The sequence below is a fragment of the Leptodactylus fuscus genome, chromosome 10 (assembly GCF_031893055.1).
Source record: "Leptodactylus fuscus isolate aLepFus1 chromosome 10, aLepFus1.hap2, whole genome shotgun sequence".
Classification (NCBI taxonomy): Eukaryota; Metazoa; Chordata; class Amphibia; order Anura; family Leptodactylidae; genus Leptodactylus; species Leptodactylus fuscus.
Genome location: NC_134274.1, coordinates 17,152,792 through 17,174,730, shown reverse-complemented (window position 1 = coordinate 17,174,730; position 21,939 = coordinate 17,152,792). Strand labels below are relative to the sequence as shown.

Here is a 21,939-nt window from a genome sequence, read left to right as displayed (position 1 = left end):
TCCCTATTCTGTGGATAGGGGACGTGTTTGTAATGGTACAACCCCTTTAACATATGGGGCCTATGAAGGTCTAAGCGCCACTACTATGTTTGTGCAAAGCTAGGATGGAGATATATAGTAGACAATAATATGGAGAGAGCAATGACAAGCCTACAGTAGGTTCCTATTCGGGATGCTGTTAATATTCAACTTTCTGTACATTTTTACAAGGTTTTTGACCTCTTTCACTCTGATATTCGATGGTATGATAATCGTGTCCAGGATTATGAGGACTGGTGTGCTGATACAAGGATAAATACTGTGCATGAAGTGGCAGATGTATACAGCTTGTTTAAGGTAAAATATGATTAAAGTAACACAGAATCCCTTTAACATGTTGGGTCTGAAGGACAGAGACTCAGACGACCAGTTATACTTGGCTTTACTGGCCCAGAACTAAAGATATAGTCAATAAGAAAATGCAAATAAGAGCAAGAATAAATAACTCAAAATACTTGCTATCATCTCAACAGGCAACCATGTCTTCTGCAATTCTTCCCTTCTACCAAACCTCTCCACACCAGCCAGTTTTGGTTGGATTCTTGGGAAGATTCTTGGTTGTCTTCTTCATTTCCTAGGCATCTACAGCCATGCACCCCTGCTGCCATTGCCGAAATACCTTTGGCTGACTCCACCTTAACATTTAGGAGTCAAAAAAATTATGCAGCGTATTACAGCACCTGCAAAGTGAATGGGATTGAAAAGTCCATATGGAGCTCGAAAACCCGCTGTGAATCCCAAGTAGGGTGCACACGTTTTCCAGATCTTAAAGGGGTTGTTCAAGAATCCCAATACTTGGGCAGGAGACCAGAGAAGGTGAAACATAAAAAAAAAATGTAGGAAGGTATAAACCTCACAAATTCTTTAGTTTTTGCTGAGAAACCACTTGGGGTATGGGGGCCAATTTCTTCATATGGTGATAAATAAAGGCTTACCCGATCAGATGACACAAGTGGGAGCTTAAAGAACGGGTGACTTCCAGGTAAGATGACATATCTGCTTTGTATGTAGGTAATGACACAGAATTTTATTGGCTTATTACATTTTTGTAACCCCAGACAATAAAACTAGTTGCGGCCAGTTGTACAAGAATCTCTCTGCATGGACTGCCATTTACTTGTGTGTGTCCGTCTACCTCACCAGGAGATGACTTTCCCACTACCTCATAATATATTCTGCACACTATACAATACCGACATATCTTGCTTTGCATTTCCTTATAGGTCCTGCGCTTAAAAATAATAACAACTGCAGATATTAAGATGCCTCCGTTTTGTCTTATTCCTGATTTTGGAAGTTTCGACGTTGAGGAGATTGCCTATAGCATTTGTAAGTTATATTTAAAGGGGTTTGGGGGGAAGACCTCTCCTAAGGATAGGATAAGGATTCTATATTGGTAGGTGTTCGACAACCAATACCCACACTGATCAGCACTGGATAAACAGAGAATGGAGCAGGTAGCAGACAGCTCTGTTCTTTGTGTAATGGTGGATCTGAGTCACACCAGCTTAGGCCCAATCAAATGAATGTAAGTAGTAACTGGTTTGGCGACTACACAGAGGACAAAGCTGTCTGTTTCCCACTCCATTCTCTGAGTTTCATCTGATTGGGTTGGGTGTCAGACCCCCACCAATCTGATATGGATGACCCATGCTTAGGATACATCAAAAATGTTTTTAGTCCAGAAAACCCTATTAAGTTCACTTATCATTCTGAAGTTCCAATATACTTGTTGTTATGGTTCTGTATATATATATATAATTATTTTGACAGAACCTCTTGACTGCAATAGTGGCTGCAGTCGAGGTCCACAAGCCCCAGAAGGGCGGCCGTCTGCCTGAGCGAAGCAGCAGTATGTTCGCACGGCTCAAGTGTGAACAGGGACCAACGCACGTTCACCAGTTAACTTCACTGGGTGAAGGCGTTCGTGCAGCTCCACTGTGAACCGGCTGCAAAGGAGGCTTACACCAGTTGACTTCACTGGGCAAGTGTTTTGTGCAGCTTTAATGGGAATTGACTGCAATGTGGCTTACACCAGTTGGCTTCACTGGGCAAGTGTTTTTTGTGCAGCTTGAATGTGAACAGGTGGCAATACTGGTTCACCAGTAACTTACTGGGGAACTGCACCTGAGTATAGGCTGCAACCAAGGCTGCCAAGGGTTAAATGTCACCCCTGGTCAGAATCACAAAGGGCTCCACAACAGCTTTGGAGCTACAATATTACCAGACAGACCCAACAGGCTATACAGTTCCCTACCGGCAGTACCCAGGAATCCTACACTAGAATACCTGCACTGGTAACCTGGCATTGACAGGAACCTAGCCCTGAACCTCTCTGTCTTAATGTAATAGTCAAAGTGTGAGCACCCGGCGGGCGTCTGCTCACACCATATAAAGGCAAGTCCCCACCCACAGGGCAGTGGCCATAACCTCACTGGGCATGCCCAGTATGGGTGGAATGGGACTTAGCCTCAGAATGTCTCCAAAAAGTCTGAGCATGCTCAGTAGGGTGAGAATGAGACTTAGCCTCAGAGCGTCTCCAAAAAGTCTGAGCATGCTCAGTAGGCCAAATGCTGGATTTAGACTCCACAAACTTCACCGTCCAATGCCAAGGGCGAGAACTGGATTGACCCGCAGGTGGCGCTGTACGCCGGAAGGAAAACCTGCGGGACCCCATCCTAACATTTGTTCACCATCTTTAAGATAAAATAAAACAATTGGTGGTTCTGGGCACGATGTCTGAGCTGCTTGTGGGAATCTATAAGATAAGACTTCAGTATGTAAAGGGAACCTGTTGGAAAATGGTGTTCAATCTGCAGGCAGTGTATATAGAGTATATAGAGCAGTAGATGTGGATGAGGATATAGTTTTGTGTGAAAAGATTCAGCATATCCAGAAATGGGTGAACCTTGCCAGATTCAATTTACAAATATTCACAGGGTTCTTCTGCCTGCTTCATTTCCAGAAGGGCTATTGTTATACTCTGGGGTCTCTTCAGACCCCAAAATGTATCACATGGATGTTCAGAAGAGGTACAGAAACATAATAAACACTTATACTCCCCTTCCCTCACCTCTTCTGGCCTCCCTCACAGCATCCAGTGGGGTCCTATTTGGTTGTTTGGATCCTCTTCTAGCCTTCTGGGTGATGCCACAAGCTTTGGTGGACCGCTGAGGCCTGAGTCTTCTGCACAAGGCTGTAGCTATAGAGGGTGCAGTGGCAGCAGTCACTACTGGGTCCTGGATCATGAGAGGCCATAAAAGGTTCCTCTTTCACATCAAATATACCTCTATTCTAAATTTCACAAGGTAAGTAGGGGCCCAATTAAAGATTTTGCACTGGGACCCAGGAGCTTTAAGTTATGCCCCTCCTACCGAATCTTCTGTTTTCATTTGTGGTCAATGTCAAGTTCCGCCATCTAAACAGAAAGATTGATGGTCGGCATTCATAAAACATAAACAGGTCCTTCGAAAGGAGACCCATGTCTCTGGGTGCCCTAAACAGCTCATCTGTATTTGGAATAAGATCTGAATTACAAGAAAAATCTCAATTATATTCCCTTTCCTCTTGGTTCACGTCTTTTGAGTCCCCTTGTCCGTTTTTGGTTTGTGTTTTGCACATTTGCCTATTCTCTTTGGCTCACATTCGCTATGCCTGGTTTGTTTCAATTTATATATTTTTTGATAGATCTGTAATTGCTCAAAACTTTAATAAAAATTACTATAGATATAGATTCTATAGATATGTTTCTTACATCTTACTATGCATTTATTTTTAAGACACAACGGATAGTGATCAGGTGGATGGATTTATGATAGAAAATGAATTGAGACCAGAGTTATCAACACAAGAGCCGAAAATAAGTGAAAAAGTAAGAAAATATTTCCCGGAGACCTGGATTTGGGAACTTGTTGCTCTTGGGTAAGTTGCGTACTGGAGACTCTACTCTATGGAAACGACATGGCGCCCATTGTTCACAACCTTTTATATCCTTCATTGCCGTCAATGCCCATCTATTCCATTATATAATTCTACATGACATTATACAATGCTATACCGAATATTAATATCTTATCAAAAGTATCCCTTCTCTACCAACAATCTATCCATTGGGAGCCAAAATAATGTATCTATATAATAATTTATATATTGACAGACACCGGGGGCTACCATACAGGTAGAGTATAGTGGCCCTATTGTTTAGGGCTGCTGTGCTATATAACAGAATTGTACAACAGCTCTGAGTAACCATACCGATACAGTATAGTGGCCCTAAAGCTCAGTAGGGCCCCGATACTGAAGATTTGAAACAAATTTATGTAGACCAAACTGGATCTTGGGACCAACGTGGCCAAACCAGATACTCTGCTTGCGAGTTGTGGAGACAATGTTTCCATATCTCACATTCACTTCTATGGGAGCTAAGAAAACAGTGTAGCACAGTCCGCTGTTTCTGTAATGCCACCCACCTCATGGCCGTGACTTCAAGAGTACTGCGTGAATGTTCTTTTTCTGAACTTGTGGATTTTTCTTAAAAGTTATTCTATCTTAAAATCTGAAGTTGTATTGTTAGGAATAGGCTATGTCAATGCTTTGCGACTTATAGAAGTTCACTCTTGGGCGTCCTCCTCGATCTTATGAACGAAAGAGAAAAAAAAAAAAAAACCTTCAATAACTTCATAGAGAGGATCGATGGGATTTCTGGCCGTCAGAGCTCCATTGGTCACAAGCCGAGCCGAGCAATATAGTATTATTTTTTTTAGGAAGAAAGCTCCTTCACATCAATTGGTAAACTATTACTGGAAAATTTTTAATTTTTAATTTATTTTTTTTTATGTAGAGAATCTGGCCGAGCCGAAATCCATCACAAGGCTCCGGATACCATCACTGACTGGAATGCAGGGACCATATGTATGGGACCCAGTGGATTTGGTATTTCTCCTAGATCATCCTTACGGGTTTTCCAGCCATTCTTCGTGGATCTTACTCTCCCATATTCTGTTGTCAGAGGAGAAACATTTACCCTCAAAGCTTCAGTCTTCAACTACCTGAAACAATGTATGAAGGTAAATCTGACAATGTGTGAAGTATATTCTTAATTTTTATGTTGTTATACCAGAGTTACCATTACTGGGCCATTTTCCAATTCTGTTTTTTTTTTTTTTCATTTCATGAGGTTTTCAGATTTATAAAAAAAATAATAATTTTGTTCGGTTTATTCAAATAATTTTTGCAGATTTTTTTTTTATATACAAACCTCTTTATTTTTATAAAATTTCCAAAAAGCAACCAACCCCACAAATTTCAGAAATACATTTTATCACAGCTTTGAAGTGCCCCAATGGCTAAGCCCACAGGACACGCAGCAAGTAGTGGATTCATTAGTCATTGGTCCTAATAGTGGACGTATCTTCTCAAGAAGTGTTATATCATTGCATTAATTCTAGTCATAGGATATCTGGATTGAATTTTATTTCTTGTTATGTATATATCATGGGAAATAAGAGGGCAGTGATAGAAAGTGTTTCCAAACAGTGCCATTCTTTTAGATTTAGTTTTTTTTAGTTTTTGTCTTAAATTTTTAATTTTATTTTTCACATATTATGCTCCCATAAGGTCATGATAACCCTTCAAGGGGGGGGGGGCATTTTAATATAATATTTTTTAATTTATTTATATTTTTAGCTGAGTTCCCCTTCTAGCATACACTGCACAGATGATCTGGGTTTTCTAGGAATCTAGGACCTAGCAGCTCCTGCATTTCCCCAGCATCCAGGAATCAGTTGGCTTCTGGGCTGGGGTAAAGTTGCAAGATAGTGCCTTCAATTGCTGTCGATGCCGCACTCAGTGCTTTGAATACAGTGATCAAAACAGTCCCTGCTTTCCATTATAGGGGTCCAGTTGTCACTGGCAATTGACTCCTGGCTCCAGCAGTTTATAACTCTGCAAGGATGTGCAGGTACTTTCTTGCAGAGTTAAATGACCTCCTTCTGGATGGTCAACTGGCAAGTTGGTTAAAGTTGATATAAAGCGGTTGCTCGGGATTACAAAATTATGGCTCCATTCTTTCAGAAGCAGCGCCACCCTTGCTGACAGGTATATGTGGCATTGCGCTCATTTCAATACAGATAAGCTCCTATACCAGGCATGAACCATAGGCAGGGTTGGAGCATTTTTCAATACAAGCAGTCATGTTTTTATCCTGGACAACCCTTTTAAGCTAGTCCATCCAACAGAAGCGTCCAGGTTTGATCAAAGCACTTACTATCTGTCATATTAGTCCAATAATTTGCATTTTTTAGTAAATATCTCCCATTGTTTTTACGGTTTCTAAATCTTTAGAATCTATTTGCCAGGTACAAACCACCCTGAAGACCACCGATGAGTTAGAAGAGAAGAAATGTGATCACTGTCAATATAACAGCTGTATATGTGCAGATGAGAGCAAAACCTTCTACTGGAACCTGAAAGCCTCCAAACTAGGTATGATGTGACCCGGGAGCCTATGTCATCTCTGTAATACAGTTGTCTTTTAGTAACGTTTTATGGCCAACACTTCAAAATTCTAATCAACTAACATTATAGAGTTACAGTTTTGCTTCTTAGGCTGCATGCACTCGGAGTTACGCCGGGCTTGTAAAAATACTCATTCTCAGCCATACACATGAGCGCAGCGGACGGCTCCCGAACACTTCCCATTCACTTCAATGGGAGCGCTCATAACGCCGACGTTACGAGCGCTCCCATTGAAGTGAATGGGAAGTGTTTGGGAGTCGTCCGCTGCGCTCATGTGTACGGCTGAGAATGAGTATTTTTACAAGCCCGGCGTAACTCCGAGTGCATGCAGCCTTAGATGTATGGAATTAACTTGAGCCCATAGACTATAGAACATAAATTGCCTCTGTAAATTACTCTTTGTCCAAATGCTATATTAGAAGATATCAACATCTTGAAGGAAGATCCTCCTAAGGGGGCATTCACGCGATGTAACGCGGCGTTGATTCTGACACGTAAACGCATGTCAGAATCAGCGCTGCTAAACAGAATCCCATTGACTTCAATGGGTTCTGTCTTACGCACACTACACATTGCTAAATGGAACCCATTGAAGTCAATTGGATTCTGTTTAGCTGCACTGATTCTGACACGAGTTTATGTGTCAGAATCAACGCCACGTTACATCGTGTGAATGCCCCTTTAAGACTTGGCAGTTCCCACTCTGGAGGACTCAAACAGGATGTATGTTACATAGTTGTTCCCTAATAAATCCTATGTAATATTACATCTGTGTGAATGGCCACAATTTCCTCTGGTGAAATGTTATCAGATGCTGCCCCATAATTATCAGGATGGTTCCCTCTTTTGGTTGTTATTAGAGATGAGCGAACACTGTTCGGATCAGCTGATCTGAACAGCACGCACCCATAGAAATGAAAGGAAGCACCTGTGACGCTGACTTTGCCGGCGGCCGGCCGGCATCACAGGTGCTTCCATTCATTTCTATGGGTGCATGCTGTTCAGATTGGCTGATCCGAACAGTGTTCGCTCATCTCTAGTTGTTATGATATCCTCTTTATAGCTCCTTTTTTTAGAATACACAAACTATAAACGTGTTTTAATATGTCCCTTATAGATGTATAAATGTAATGTCTAGAATGTAAAAAAGCAAACAGAAATCATGACTTGAGTATCAGCTGTACAGTTAACAACTAGAGATGAGCAAACACTGTTCAGATCAGCCGATCCGAACAGCACGCTCCCATAGAAATGAATGGAAGCACCTGTGACGCTGACTTTGCTGGCGGCTGGCCGCTTACCCCCCCGCGTGCCAGCCGCTTCCATTCATTTCTATGGGAGCGTGCTGTGAGCGGGCTGTTCGGAACGGCTGTTCCGAACAGTGTTTGCTCATCTCTATTAACAACTAAAGGAAAATCTAGGAAAAGGATTAGTGGAACAGGAATAATGGGTAGAAAACCAACCAGGGCCTAAAAGATAATAGGATCCATGAAAACCCACACTAATCGATATATTGCACAGAAAGTACTGAATTGTCTGCGTGTCGGCCGCTTCCATTCATTCTTATGGGTGCGTGCTATTCAAAACAGCCATTTCGAATAGTACTCGCTTATCTCTAGTGTCCAAGTCTCTTCAACATCCACCCAGTTACCATTACTTCTGGAGTGTAATAGGCTAAAGCTTGTAGAATGGCTAGAGTAGATATTGAGAGGGAAGAGTATCTGAAAGAGCACCCAATCATCCAAGCTAGAAGCGATACTAGTACCGACAGGGGAGCAGACTAAGGATGGAGTCTAGGTCCGGAGGATGAAGTAATAAACCTCTCCAGGCTGAACGTGCTTCCAAGGATGGCCAAAGCTTCTATAAACATTGTAAATAATCTTGTTGTGTCTTCAGTTGTCTTTGGGTTCTCTTTTATTTCTTAGAAATCCTGTTTGGTTATAATTTACTATCTATCTCCCTATCTAGGAGAAGTAAATATTACTGTAAGGACGGAAGCTGTGGACACACAAGAACTGTGTGATAATGAGATCCCTCTTGTTCCTAAGGAAGGCAAAACCGACACCATTGTAAAGGCGGTGCTAGTGCAGGTGAGTGTAGAAGGATTGGATTCCGAAAAATGGGCTCAAAAATAATTCTCTCTCTGTTGTCTGGAATTAAAGCTAGGGTTCCCTCACCAGGGTGAAATATTTCATTCACTAGCAATATATGTGGTGTATAAGTGGCTCACTGGCATGCCTATGGCAACTCGCACTTGGGGCACATGCCCCCTTAGTGGAGGTGTAACATGAAGCTCCAGAGATATGTGCCAGCAATATGGATGTGAGCCTAAAATTTGAAAAAGTGACATTTTTGGGAGGGTTTTTGCAATTCTAATGTGGGTTAATAAAAAGCCACGGTGAAAAATTTCCCCTAAATCTGACCTTATTGTTCTAAATATGATCAATATATCCATTATTCAAAAATGTATGACCGCTTGTTGGTCTCCACAGCCTGGAGGTATCCTGGAGGAGAAATCGCACAGCTCTCTGATCTGCATCAAGGAGGGAGGTAAGGAGACATGACCTTTTGATAGACGTGTCATACAACTGGAGACTTACTAAGCGATAAACTTCCACTAAAATTGGGAATATAACAAATTTATTATATATCTGAGGCTAAAGTCACATGTAGCAAACACTGCGGAAACAAATGCTGCAAAAACGCAGCAGAAAAAAAACGCTTGCATTTTTCTCTGCTTTTTTGGTGATTTTTTTTCATTTTTACCTTCCTCACGCCATAAAAATCTATGGAAAAAATAAACCCAAGTGCAACTATTTTTTAAAATTCTGCAATTTTTTTCTACAACGTGTGGATGACCTCATACAAAATCTCATTCACTTTCCCAGCACCAGAAAACAGAATAATTTTTCGGCTGTATTCCCACAACAGCTATACAGTAAGGCTGGGTTCACACAATGTCTTTTGGCTCGTAATTTGGCACGTAGACACCGTGGGAGCTTTTGCGGGCCATATACGGTCCCATTGATTTCAATGGGAGCCGGGACCATATACGCGGCGCTATTTTGCGGCCGCCACAAAATCACGGCCGCAAAATAGCGCCGCGTATACAGTCCCGGTTCCCATTAAAATCAATGGGAGCGTATACGGCCTGCAAAAGCTCCCACGGCGACTACGTGCCAAATTACGAGTCAAAAGACATCGTGTGAACCCGGCCTATGTGCGGCATTTCCACAATGTGTGGCCTAAGACTTACACAATTGTATACCATAGTTAGTGTCAAAGAGTGGCACCAAATTTTGTATACTATTTGCATTTTCATCACATAAAATACATTTGGCTATCAATAAATCAGGAAGATGGAGGAATACTGTTATGTATCTGAGGTCAGTAAGAACTTTTATTATTATAGTGTTGACTGTTTGGACACATATGGAGTTTTTTAATATGTTCCGTTAATACTACACTAAAACACTTTGCTATTATATTTTAGACCAACCTAAAGTAGAGGAGATATCTCTGAAGATCCCTGATAATATTCTGGAGGATTCAGCAAGAGCTCATATAACAGTATTGGGTAAGATCTACAATGTATGGATCTCCTCAAGGCCGCTATAAAAATATCTGTATACCTTATAAGGTGTAACTTCGGAACCCTGGGGGCTGGTTACCAGGCAAGTGAGACGCGTATAGGCTTGCTACAAATTCACACCAGTGCTTTTATTGGGTGCAGTTTGCAAAGGCCAAACACAAAATAGCTTCCATCAGCAAAAATGTAACTCAAATAGTATGGTTTACTTCAGCCACGTGGCAGAACACCAACAACACAAAGCAGTCTCAGAGGTTCACCAAGTTTGCACTTTGTGGCCAGTTTTGTTTCTCCACACAGTCACAGTGTTTGGTGCTCCGGTTCCACTGTCAGCAGCAGGAAGGAAAGTGCACCCCACCCTCCTATCTGGATGCGGCTAAGGGAGCAATCACACGGAGTTACGTGCCACGAGATTTGGCACGTAGACGCCGCGTGACCCTTTGCGTGCCATACACGCTCCCATTCATTTCAATGGGAGCGGGCAGCGTATGCGCCACGCTAGTTTGCGGCCGTGAATAAATGCACGGCCGCAAACTAGCGCGGCGCATACGCTGCCCGCTCCGATTGAAATGAATGGGAGCGTGTACGGCACGCAAAGGGTCACGCGGCGTCTACGTGCCAAATCTCGCGGCACGTAACTCCGTGTGATTGCTCCCTAAGGCTCCAACTGCTGCTGTAACCAAAACCCAGGACTAGCGCTCTGGGCCCAGGTCTACAATCAAACCCAAAACCTGGATATGGATTCCAGTCCATTACCAAGTGGAGAGGAGCCATATTAATGGGAGATATCTTCCCTCCACAACCTTTCCCTTTGCCTGCCTACAATGGGCAAATGTTCAATAACCCTAAACATGTTTTAGAAGATAAATTCATCATCGTCAACTGCACAAGTCCATCTGGTAGTTTACTACGTGTATATGGTTTTTATTCTGAATTTATATTAATATAGAAATCCTGTTATTACCCTCAGGAGATCTCATGGGCAGAGCCCTGAAGAACCTTGATCATCTCCTGGCCATGCCATATGGATGTGGAGAACAGAACATGGTTCTCTTTGCTCCCAATATCTTCATCTTGCAGTATCTGGAGAAGACTCATCAACTGACCGATGAAATCCTGAACAAAGCCAAGAAGTTCCTGGAGAGCGGTGAGAAATTCTACACTGAATATTATAGTATCTTATTTACCGGGTCCTGGTACTCAGATAGATAGATACACTCACCGGCCACTTTATTAGGTACACCATGCTAGTAACGGGTTGGACCCCCTTTTGCCTTCAGAACTGCCTCAATTCTTTGTGGCATAGATTCAACAAGGTGCTGGAAGCATTCCTCAGAGATTTTGGTCCATATTGACATGATGGCATCACACAGTTGCCGCAGATTTGTCGGCTGCACATCCATGATGCGAATCTCCCGTTCCACCACATCCCAAAGATGCTCTATTGGATTGAGATCTGGTGACTGTGGAGGCCATTGGAGTACAGTGAACTCATTGTCATGTTCAAGAAACCAGTCTGAGATGATTCCAGCTTTATGACATGGCATTGCATTATCCTGCTGAAAGTAGCCATCAGATGTTGGGTACATTGTGGTCATAAAGGGATGGACATGGTCAGCAACAATACTCAGGTAGGCTTTGGCGTTGCAACGATGCTCAATTGGTACCAAGGGGCCCAAAGAGTGCCAAGAAAATATTCCCCACACCATGACACCACCACCACCAGCCTGAACCGTTGATACAAGGCAGGATGGATCCATGCTTTCATGTTGTTGACGCCAAATTCTGACCCTACCATCCGAATGTCGCAGCAGAAATCGAGACTCATCAGACCAGGCAACGTTTTTCCAATCTTCAATTGTCCAATTTCGATGAGCTTGTGCAAATTGTAGCCTCAGTTTCCTGTTCTTAGCTGAAAGGAGTGGCACCCGGTGTGGTCTTCTGCTGCTGTAGCCCATCTGCCTCAAAGTTCGACGTACTGTGCATTCAGAGATGCTCTTCTGGCTACCTTGGTTGTAACGGGTGGCTATTTGAGTCACTGTTGCCTTTCTATCAGCTCGAACCAGTCTGGCCATTCTCCTCTGACCTCTGGCATCAACAACACATTTCCGCCCACAGAACTGCCGCTCACTGGATGTTTTTTCTTTTTCGGACCATTCTCTGTAAACCCTAGAGATGGTTGTGCGTGAAAATCCCAGTAGATCAGCAGTTTCTGAAATACTCAGACCAGCCCTTCTGGCACCAACAACCATGCCACGTTCAAAGGCACTCAAATCACCTTTCTTCCCCATACTGATGCTCGGTTTGAACTGCAGGAGATTGTCTTGACCATGTCTACATGCCTAAATGCACTGAGTTGCCGCCATGTGATTGGCTGATTAGAAATTAAGTGTTAACGAGCAGTTGGACAGGTGTACCTAATAAAGTGGCCGGTGAGTGTAGATAGATAGATAGACAGGAGATAGATAGATAGATAGATAGATAGATAGATAGATAGATAATTGTAATACATATTATATGGTTAATTATTGTTATTATATAATATATATATATATATATATATATATATATATTTCTTACTTCTCACAGGGTATCAGCGTCAGCTTACATATAAACATTATGATGGATCATACAGCGCTTTTGGAAATAACGACATACAGGGAAACACATGGTTTGTAGATTTGGATATATTTTTATCCATGGTGTATGAAATTATGAGTTATTCTTTAATCCATTTAATCTGTTTTCTTCTATAATTCCGGCACATGATATATAGTTTGACATTGCATAAGTGTTTATTTATATATTTATGTATTCCTGAACAGACACCACAAGTAGCTAAGGAGTAAAATACTGCTAACCAATCACTAGAAATTAAAAATTTTTGTTTCTGGCCGGACTCATTCAGATAGAACTGGAAGTGATATTATTAACCTCTGGGGTCTCCTTGGTCCTCTTCTGGCCTCTTCAAGCCTAGTCGGTGATGTCACTGAGGCTATTGTGTTTGGGGTATTTGGTGAACATTTTTGTAATATCCTTTATTAACCTATCTAACCTCCTTTTAATAAAAAAACAGATGTAAATTTCCTTTAGCAATGTTTTAGCTAAGCATTGCCAGGGGGAGACTTTCCCAAACACCCATAGTCAATACTGTATGTACAGGTGGAGCAGTTGCCAATGGTGGTCAACTTAAAATGGCTGTATCTCTGGATCCACCTAGAAGAGTGGTTCTGGTATCGCATGTAAGCTATGATTCTCACTTTTCAATTAAAAAAGAGATATAGCTATTTGAAGTGATCGTCCCCCTTTACTATTCAGAATATCTGTACATCTTGAGTAAGATCAAGGTATAGAAAGTGATAACACTTGGAATGTCTGGAGAATAAAATTGAACAATGCTCATTGATTGTCTTAAAAGTACAAATATTTTGTAATTTTTTTTAAAAGTAATGTTATGTTTTATTACTCTATAGAAATTGGTCTCTTCTATACTTCCATTATATATCCACAGGTTGACTGGATTTGTAGTGAAGTCCTTCAGCAAAGCCCAACCTTATATCTTCATAGACGAAAGACACCTACACCATTCCTTCTCCTGGCTAAGGGAGAATCAGCAAGACACGGGATGTTTCCGCAGTGTGGGGGAGCTTTTCAATAATGCCATGAAGGTAGGCCAAACTCTGAAAGGAGGTTAAAAGTGTACAAACATGGCAACCAACTGATCCAACATATCTAGCACCATGGTCTATTCTTCCTGGAGCAACGATACACGTTATGAGTTGCAATTGTATCAAATGTATGGTTATTCTTGTAATTGGACATGACAGGGTTGCGTTGAGGTACAAAGAAATTGACCTCAGACGGGGATGAGTCAAGCCCTACTAAATCTCCCCTACACAACAGGAAAGTGACAACTGCTACCCTTTAAGTGGCAGAATGAATGGTTAGGGTATGTTCACATGGCAGAACGTGAACAAGAGTTTGAGTTTGCATGGAGTTTGTACGTTCTCTCTGTGTTCACGTGTGTGTACTCTGGTTTCCTCTCACATGCCAAAAATATACTTTTGGCCCATACCATTAACTGGCCCTTGTGAGTGTTGGGGATGAACACCTGCATGGCAGCCACCAACTCCCTTTCTTGACAATGTTCCTTGCACCCATTACAAATATTTGTCATTGTCATTTCTGCCTCACTTACTTTACTTTACGTCCATCCGGCTTTCTGAATCAGTCGTGAAATTCATGGTAAAACCATGTAGGATGCTTCGGTCTCTGCCTTCCATTGAAAAAAACAGCTTCAGTATTTTCTAAGTAGTAAAAAGTAGATACATAACGTTAATAAATAACGTGATAGTTAAAAAAAAGGTAAAACGAACATTTTTGTGTTTCAGGGAGGAATAGACGATGACATTTCTCTCTCTGCCTATATAACCATTGCTCTTTTGGAGGCCGGGGTATCTCTACAGGTAAGTTCTAAAATTTTGAAAAAAAACAAATCCATTTTTTAAAGACCATTATATTTTTAGTAGGATTTGTCTAATTACCGTAATGTGGTCCAAGGAGATTGGTGAAGGTAAAGAGGTTAAATGTTCATGTTTGAGCTGACACAATTTGTGTGATAGACACATTTAATGGTCTGACCAATGAACTGGACTCACAACCTCATAGAGATGTATAATGCCATAAGGTCTGTTTATCTGTATTTTATTCCCTTTCAGGATCCCTTACTGAGCAATGCTCTGTCCTTCCTGAAGAAGGCCTCTGTGGATGTCAGTAACGTGTATACCCAGGCTCTGCTGGCCTACACCTTCGCATTGTGCGGAGAGACTGAGCTGAGGAACACTCTGATGAACAAATTGGAAAAAAAAGCAGTGGAGGGAGGTAAGAAAATATTTATCTGCAAGTTATACATTAATGCTTGTCCCATCACAGCTAGAGAACATAATTTGTTTTAAGAGGGGGCCCATACGGTGGCTCAGTGGTTAGCACTGCAGCCTTGCAGCGATGAAGTCCTGGTGTTCAAATCCCGCCAAGGGCAAAAAAAACATCTGCAAGGAGTTTGTATGCTCTCCCCGTGTTTGCATGGATTTCCATCCCATATTCCCAAAAAAAAATGACATACTGTTAGGGAAAAAATGTACATTGTGAGATCTATGCGGGGCTCACAATCTTTCACCGTTGCAAAATATTCTACATTTGCTCCACTAAGCTGCCATGAAGCTCTAATAGTCTAATTGGATCTCTATTGATCTTTAGAACCTCGGCAATTTTCTGGCATACATTGTTATCATTCACAGATTTTAGAGGACACAAGGTGCCCCAATAAAACATTCCATCAAATACCATTACATCAATCCCAATTTCCCTAGCCGACCTTCACACAAACTTCACAATCGGCCATTAATGCGCCCGCATTAAAATCCATTCACATGATTGGGGGTTGTTCACATGACCATTTAAAGGATTGACAAAAAATGGGTTAGGTTCTTTTTTTGTCTTTTTACACAGATCCTTCAATGTACCCAATTGTGTAAGGGATTAATGAATACTGTATATGCACATGTTCATTTATCACAGACTTTTGTACAACATTCATCTGAATCCAGCCTTAGAGAACAACGCATCAAAGCAAGAAAGCCCCTACTTGAATTACTTAGACTTAGGAAAACTCTACTTATAAAACTCTCTTACTACTTGTAGGTAATGAAACCGTTTTGCAGCCCAAGGATATTAAACTCAATAGCTTTATTAAAGGGATTCTATCATTAGCATTCCATTTTTTCTCCCTAACATGTAGGAATAGCCGTAAAGACGTCTATTCTTTTCCTACCTTTAGAAGTTTTCTCCGCGTCACCGTTTGATATCCTGGTTTTCTTTGGTATGCAAATGAGTTTTCTTGCAGCATGAAGATGGGGAAAGCCTCATCTTCTTCTGGAACACCTCTCCGCCACATCCTCTGATGACTCTTCTTTCGGCATCTTCTGGATCTAAATCCCAGGCATGTGCAGTCGGCTCTGGCATCGGGCAAAGCTGACTGCGCATGTCTGTGGCCATTTTCTTGTGGCCTCTTACACGAGCATATAGTACATGTCTCAAACAAAGTGGCCATCAGTGTATAATACCTTTATACACCATATATAGAAGTGACTATAAGAATTTGAAATAATTGTTGGCCTCTACTACAGATAGAGAGCTGCACTGGAAGAGGGACTCTACTCCTCCTTCTCAGGCCTCCTATTGGTACAGAGCTCCATCGGCAGAGGTGGAGATGACCTCCTATGTGCTTCTGGCTCTTCTGTCTGGTCCATCTCCAGATATAGGCAAAGCGTCACTGATTGTGAACTGGTTGGCCAAGCAGCAGAACCCATATGGAGGATTCTCTTCTACACAGGTAAAGTAAGAAAAATCAGTATAGTAAGTACTTACTGGTGCTATTGAACATAAAGAGCAAACAATCCACCAAGGCTGCCCGTCCAGCCCATTAGGCTAGAGCTGTGTTCACATCACATTTATTGACTGCATTAGCCTTTTCACCCTGTATAAGCCAGACTGTGTCCTTTTAACATACTGTACAGCTGCATAGACTTATGTGTGTGAGACTATTATGGTTGTGGATTGTAATTGTGGTGGGAGACTGACTGAAATGAAGGGGAGTGAAAATAGCAAAGTGGAAAAAGTAGCATTGTACTTTAATAATGTTTATTAGAAAATTACTTCTATTGACCTGCACTATTCATTTATGAAAAGTTTTTTTTATAATTTGCACAATTTTCCTTTTGTAGGACACAGTGGTGGCTCTTCAGGCTCTGGCCAAGTACGCAGAGGTGACATTTTCTGACAAAGGAGATGTTACTGTGACAGTCAGTACCAAGTCAGGATTCCTTGAGCAGTTCCATGTCCAAAAGAATAACCGACTCCTACTCCAAAGGGCATCACTACCTAAAATCCCAGAAGACTACACTGTGACCACAACAGGGGCTGGCTGTGTCTTTGTTCAGGTGAGTATAAATATATTTATCCTGATGGCCTGAAGCCAGTTTTTTTTTTTTTTTTCCCAATCCCAGAGTCATATGGGGGCTTAATTTTTGTGGGAAAAATTGCATGTTGTACTGGTACCATTTAATATTCTGTACAATGCACTGGGAAGCTGGAATCATTTCTGAATGGGGCAAGATTGAGAAAAAAAAAAACCTTCAAAAACTCCAAAACTTTGCCAAAAAAATAAATTTCACCATAAGGGAAAAATAATTTTGACAGTTTTTAGAACTGGCATTTTTGGATACAGATGTTTGTTTTTTTATTTATGCATCTTTATCTATGTTCTAGGGAAAGGGGGGGGGTGATTGCAATTTTTATTCCTTTTTTTTTTTTTTTTTTTAACATATTTTTAATATACTGTAATTTTTAAACCCCTTAGGGGGAACTGGCACCTTTGGTGGCTGCTCAGCTCTTGAATGCCTGCCATAGTTAATAGTCATAATCCATTGTAGTAAGGCAGAGGTTGGGAAAGGGTTAAATGGTCTCTCACTTTTCAGTCTCATCTAATAGAATATGTGATTCTGTACCACATTGTAAAGCGCTTTATTTAAAAACCTCTTTAAAGTTCCTGTCACTAGTTGTTTCTCATCTAGCTAATTTGCTGTTCCCTCCCTGTTACTAGGGATTTTCCATGCTTAGTTACCTTCCTGATCAGTTGACAAAGGGAGGAGGAGCTAGACTATCTTCACACAGTCAGTAGAGGGGAGGGGGCAGCTTCTTCTTTGCAACCTCAGCACATTTGAAAGATTTTCACACCGCTTTCCCAGCTTCTACATTAGAGGGGACTGTGCAGCTTCTTAATCTATTATGACTTTACTATCTGGTATGGAGAAAATTAATTGTGTAACTCTTGTTTGACAGGCAGTATTGAGATACAACATCCCTCCTCCAAAAGATGAAGCCACCTTCTCACTAAGCGTAAATTCATCTTCAGGAAGAGAATGTCTGGAAAATTCTGTGACAACGTTTGAAATTCTTATCACTGTCGCGTGAGTCTTTTTCTTTTAAGTGCTAAATATCCTCAAAGCTGTCAATCCTTAACTTGATGAAAATGTTTCAAGATATGACTGTATATGTCATGTCTGGATTTTTACTTTTACAGTTACACTGGTACTCGGGAGAAATCTAACATGGCTCTTATTGAAGTCAAGATGTTGTCTGGCTATATTCCAGTGAAGAGCACTATAAGAAAAGTAGGTTATAGGAAGTAAATAGAACTTTCCGCTACCGTCTCACCATCTCTTCCTTCAATAGGTTAAAAAAAAAAATCCAACTGCGCCGGTGTAACCGGCGTTGTGCCTATTGAAGGATGCAAGGAGTTGACGATGGTGATGGTTTGAGAAGTTCCTCTTTAAGCAGCTTTTTTAGGAAGAAGATAATGGTTACACCTCATTATAGAGTTTACATTATAGAGTCTGTTCATGTTAATGCAAATCTAGACAGTCTAAAGATGTGCAAAGCTTTATCAATGGGCTTGATGCTGGATGATAATTCTGGTCTAGGACTGTCTAGCCAACTTGTTAGGTGGCTTAGTATTTGACCACAAAAAGTAGTAAAATTCCTTGCCGAACATGAGTGTTTTAGGATGGACAATTGCCTCATGATGAAATATATTGTGAAGTTTAGAATTACCTCCAGTAACACCAGTTTTTCTTTACAGCTGGACAAGGGCTGGTTAATAAAGAGAAGTGAGATCCAGACGGACTTGGTGATGTTGTACCTGGACCAGGTCTGAATTGGTCTTTATTATTACTTTGATGTTGCTTTTGTGTTACGTTTAAGTTTAAAATTTTATTGTAGATTGGTAAGATTCCAGTAACCCTCTCCTTCATGGTGGAACAGGACAACATTGTGAAGGACCTAAAACCAGCTACAGTCAAAGTATATGATTACTATGAGACAGGTAAATCTCTTTTTTGTTTGGAGCTAAAGTCATATCATAGCATATGGATAGGTTTATTACATTTTCCTGGATCAGCACTGTAGGGTTATAAGTTTCTTATTGTAAAACTTAATTCTAAAAGATTGAGCTTAATGCAACTACTTTGATCTCCTAGATGAACATTCTTCTGTAGAATATAGTCTACCTTGCAGCTATGGTAAGTGGCACACCCTATTTGCCCATTCATTGCACAGAGAAGTGTTAGGATAGCAGATGCAGTACCAAGCCAATAGTGAGAACCAGTACTAGACACACTGATCAAAACGGCAAACGGCACCACGTGCCCAATACACCCTGGACTGCACCAACTCCAACCCCACAGAGATGTTCACCAGAGCCCCAGATTGTGGGGATGGACTTGGCATCTACTACTGAATAGAGTGGACATCTGATTTTCCAATCATCGAGGCACCCCTCTAACAAAAAGGGGTTATCAGCATTAAAGAATGACCTAGTTTTTAAGACATCTAGTTAAAAGTGAGATTACACAGGGCTATAGCTAAAGGGGGTGCAGAGGTCGCAATTCATATCAGGCCCTCTAGCATCAGAGGGCCTAAAGACCTGTAGAAGATACTAATATTATAGATGCACATGGTAAGTGGGGGCCCCTTTACATATTTTGCATTGGAACCAAGGAGCTTCAAGTTACACATGTGGAGTAGAGTGTGCACCTAAAGAATCCACATCAATGTACCTCCAAAGCTTAATGGTCAAACATTCTTTATCCATTGAGACTTTAAAGGGATCTCCAGCCAAGCTGTAAATAGGACTGTGATAGTAAATCAGAAGTTAGGATGATGTTGTATTAAATTAAAGTGTGATACTATTCTGTATATAACCTGACTTCTGTTTTGTTTGACTACAGATCAATCTCAAAATTCAAGATAAGACCTGGATATTGCATCAGTACATACAACCTACCAGTGGAAACTAACAATCTGAGAAAAATAAGAAAATTGTAATAATAAAAATTGCAAGAATAATAAAATAGAAAATAATAAAGCATCAAACGTGTGTAACGTCTTGAACTAATTCTCTTATTTACTGTGACAGATATTCAGCTAGCTTGTATTATTTAGCACCAACATAATCTGACTGTCCCAAGTAGGTCTCACAACCTAAATTCCCTATCAATATGTTGTTGGAGCGTGAAAGGAAACTAGAAAGAAATTCCTTGCAGATGTTGAGTTTAGCTGGATTCAAAACCAGGACCCCAATACTGTAAAGAACAGTGCTGGCCACAAAGGGTACATTCACACGGAGGAAAGTGGTGAGGAATTTGGTAGCAGAAAAAGGAAGCCATTGAAGTCAATTTCAGCGCTGAAATTCCGCACCAAGTTTCTCAGCATTTTCCTCCGTGTGAAAGGACCATAAATCAGTATTGTGCCCTATTGTTTATTGGGAAGAGGGAAATGACGTGTCCATGATAGGTTTATTTTCCTGTCTACCATATGATGACTTGCTTATATTGCAGAACAGACTGTGCTTCCCAATGGTTCATTTAATATTCCATTTGATGCATTAAAAAAAACCCATAATGGGGTGGAATTGAAAAAAAAAATTGTTGCAGGTTTGTTTTTATTGTATCCATTGTGTGATAAAAATGATGTTACTAAAGATGGTCGCGCCTATCATGATTTGTTTCATTTCGGGTTGGGGTGGCTTGGGTCCGAGATTTGTTTTGGATCAAAGTCTGGCATGAACCACAACTTAAAATGGCTTAAAAAATAGTGTAGAACACTGTCAGGGCTCCTAGGAACCTATCTATAATACATAGTGTATGACACTGTCAGGGCTCCTAGGATCCTATCTATAATACATAGTGTATGACACTGTCAGGGCTCCTAGGAACCTATCTATAATACATAGTGTAGAACACTGTCAGGGCTCCTAGGAACCTATCTATAATACATAGTGTAGAACACTGTCAGGGCTCCTAGGAACCTATCTATAATACATAGTGTATGACACTGTCAGGGCTCCTAGGAACCTATCTATAACACATAGTGTGTGACACTGTCAGGGCTCCTAGGAACCTATCTATAATACATAGTGTATAACACTGTCAGGGCTCCTAGGAACCTATCTATAATACATAGTGTGTGACACTGTCAGGGCTCCTAGGAACCTATCTATAATACATAGTGTATAACACTGTCAGGGCTCCTAGGAACCTATCTATAATACATAGTGTATGACACTATCAGGGCTCATAGGAACTAGAGATGAGTGAACAGCGTTCAATCGAATTGATATTCGATTGAATAGCAGGCCGTTCGAGGTATTCGATTCCAATCAAATACCAGGCGGCAAACGCACTAAAAATTTGTATCCCCTCCCACCTTCCCTGGTGCTTTTTTTTGCACCAATAACTGTGCAGGGGAGGTGGGACAGGAACTACGACAACTAGGCATCGAAAAAAAATTGGAAAAAGTAATTGGCTGTCGAAATCAGGTGACCTCCTATTTATACGAATAGTGGATTTCAGATCCGGGTCATATGAGACTGTGAACTATGTGACTGTGAGACAGGGACAGATCTACAGGCAGGGTTAGCTAGGGATTACCTTTATTTAGATGGGAATGTTACTCACCCAGCTCTTTGGGGCTCTATCTCGTCGGGATCCCCTTTTTCTCATAGGAATGCATTGACCAGCATTGATTGGCCGAATGCCATACAATGTACAGCATTCGGCCAATCAACGCTGGTTCTGCCGGAGGAGGCGGAGTCTAAGATCGGTCCACAGCAGTCTTCATAGTTGTCCGATCTTAGATGTAGCAGTGTTGACTGTGTGCTGAACCCTGTTACACCTGAG

At 41.2% G+C, this 21,939-nt stretch overlaps 1 protein-coding gene across 1 annotated transcript in view; it reads left to right on the top strand.

Moving 5' to 3' along the window:
• Positions 1 to 20,012, top strand: part of LOC142219115 (alpha-2-macroglobulin-like) — a 36,342-nt gene extending 16,330 nt beyond the window's left edge. Inside the window, exons 16-36 of the mRNA XM_075288082.1 lie at positions 211 to 336; positions 1,263 to 1,368; positions 3,819 to 3,960; positions 4,880 to 5,105; positions 6,396 to 6,522; positions 8,524 to 8,645; positions 9,048 to 9,105; positions 10,049 to 10,132; positions 11,115 to 11,291; positions 12,734 to 12,815; positions 13,656 to 13,812; positions 14,536 to 14,610; positions 14,863 to 15,025; positions 16,330 to 16,535; positions 16,927 to 17,142; positions 18,044 to 18,171; positions 18,285 to 18,375; positions 18,843 to 18,911; positions 18,983 to 19,085; positions 19,240 to 19,281; positions 19,990 to 20,012. Coding sequence (XP_075144183.1) covers positions 211 to 336; positions 1,263 to 1,368; positions 3,819 to 3,960; positions 4,880 to 5,105; positions 6,396 to 6,522; positions 8,524 to 8,645; positions 9,048 to 9,105; positions 10,049 to 10,132; positions 11,115 to 11,291; positions 12,734 to 12,815; positions 13,656 to 13,812; positions 14,536 to 14,610; positions 14,863 to 15,025; positions 16,330 to 16,535; positions 16,927 to 17,142; positions 18,044 to 18,171; positions 18,285 to 18,375; positions 18,843 to 18,911; positions 18,983 to 19,085; positions 19,240 to 19,281; positions 19,990 to 20,012 — 2,523 coding nt within the window. The remainder of the gene's footprint in view (positions 1 to 210; positions 337 to 1,262; positions 1,369 to 3,818; positions 3,961 to 4,879; positions 5,106 to 6,395; positions 6,523 to 8,523; positions 8,646 to 9,047; positions 9,106 to 10,048; positions 10,133 to 11,114; positions 11,292 to 12,733; positions 12,816 to 13,655; positions 13,813 to 14,535; positions 14,611 to 14,862; positions 15,026 to 16,329; positions 16,536 to 16,926; positions 17,143 to 18,043; positions 18,172 to 18,284; positions 18,376 to 18,842; positions 18,912 to 18,982; positions 19,086 to 19,239; positions 19,282 to 19,989) is intronic.
• Positions 20,013 to 21,939: the final 1,927 nt, after the last annotated feature.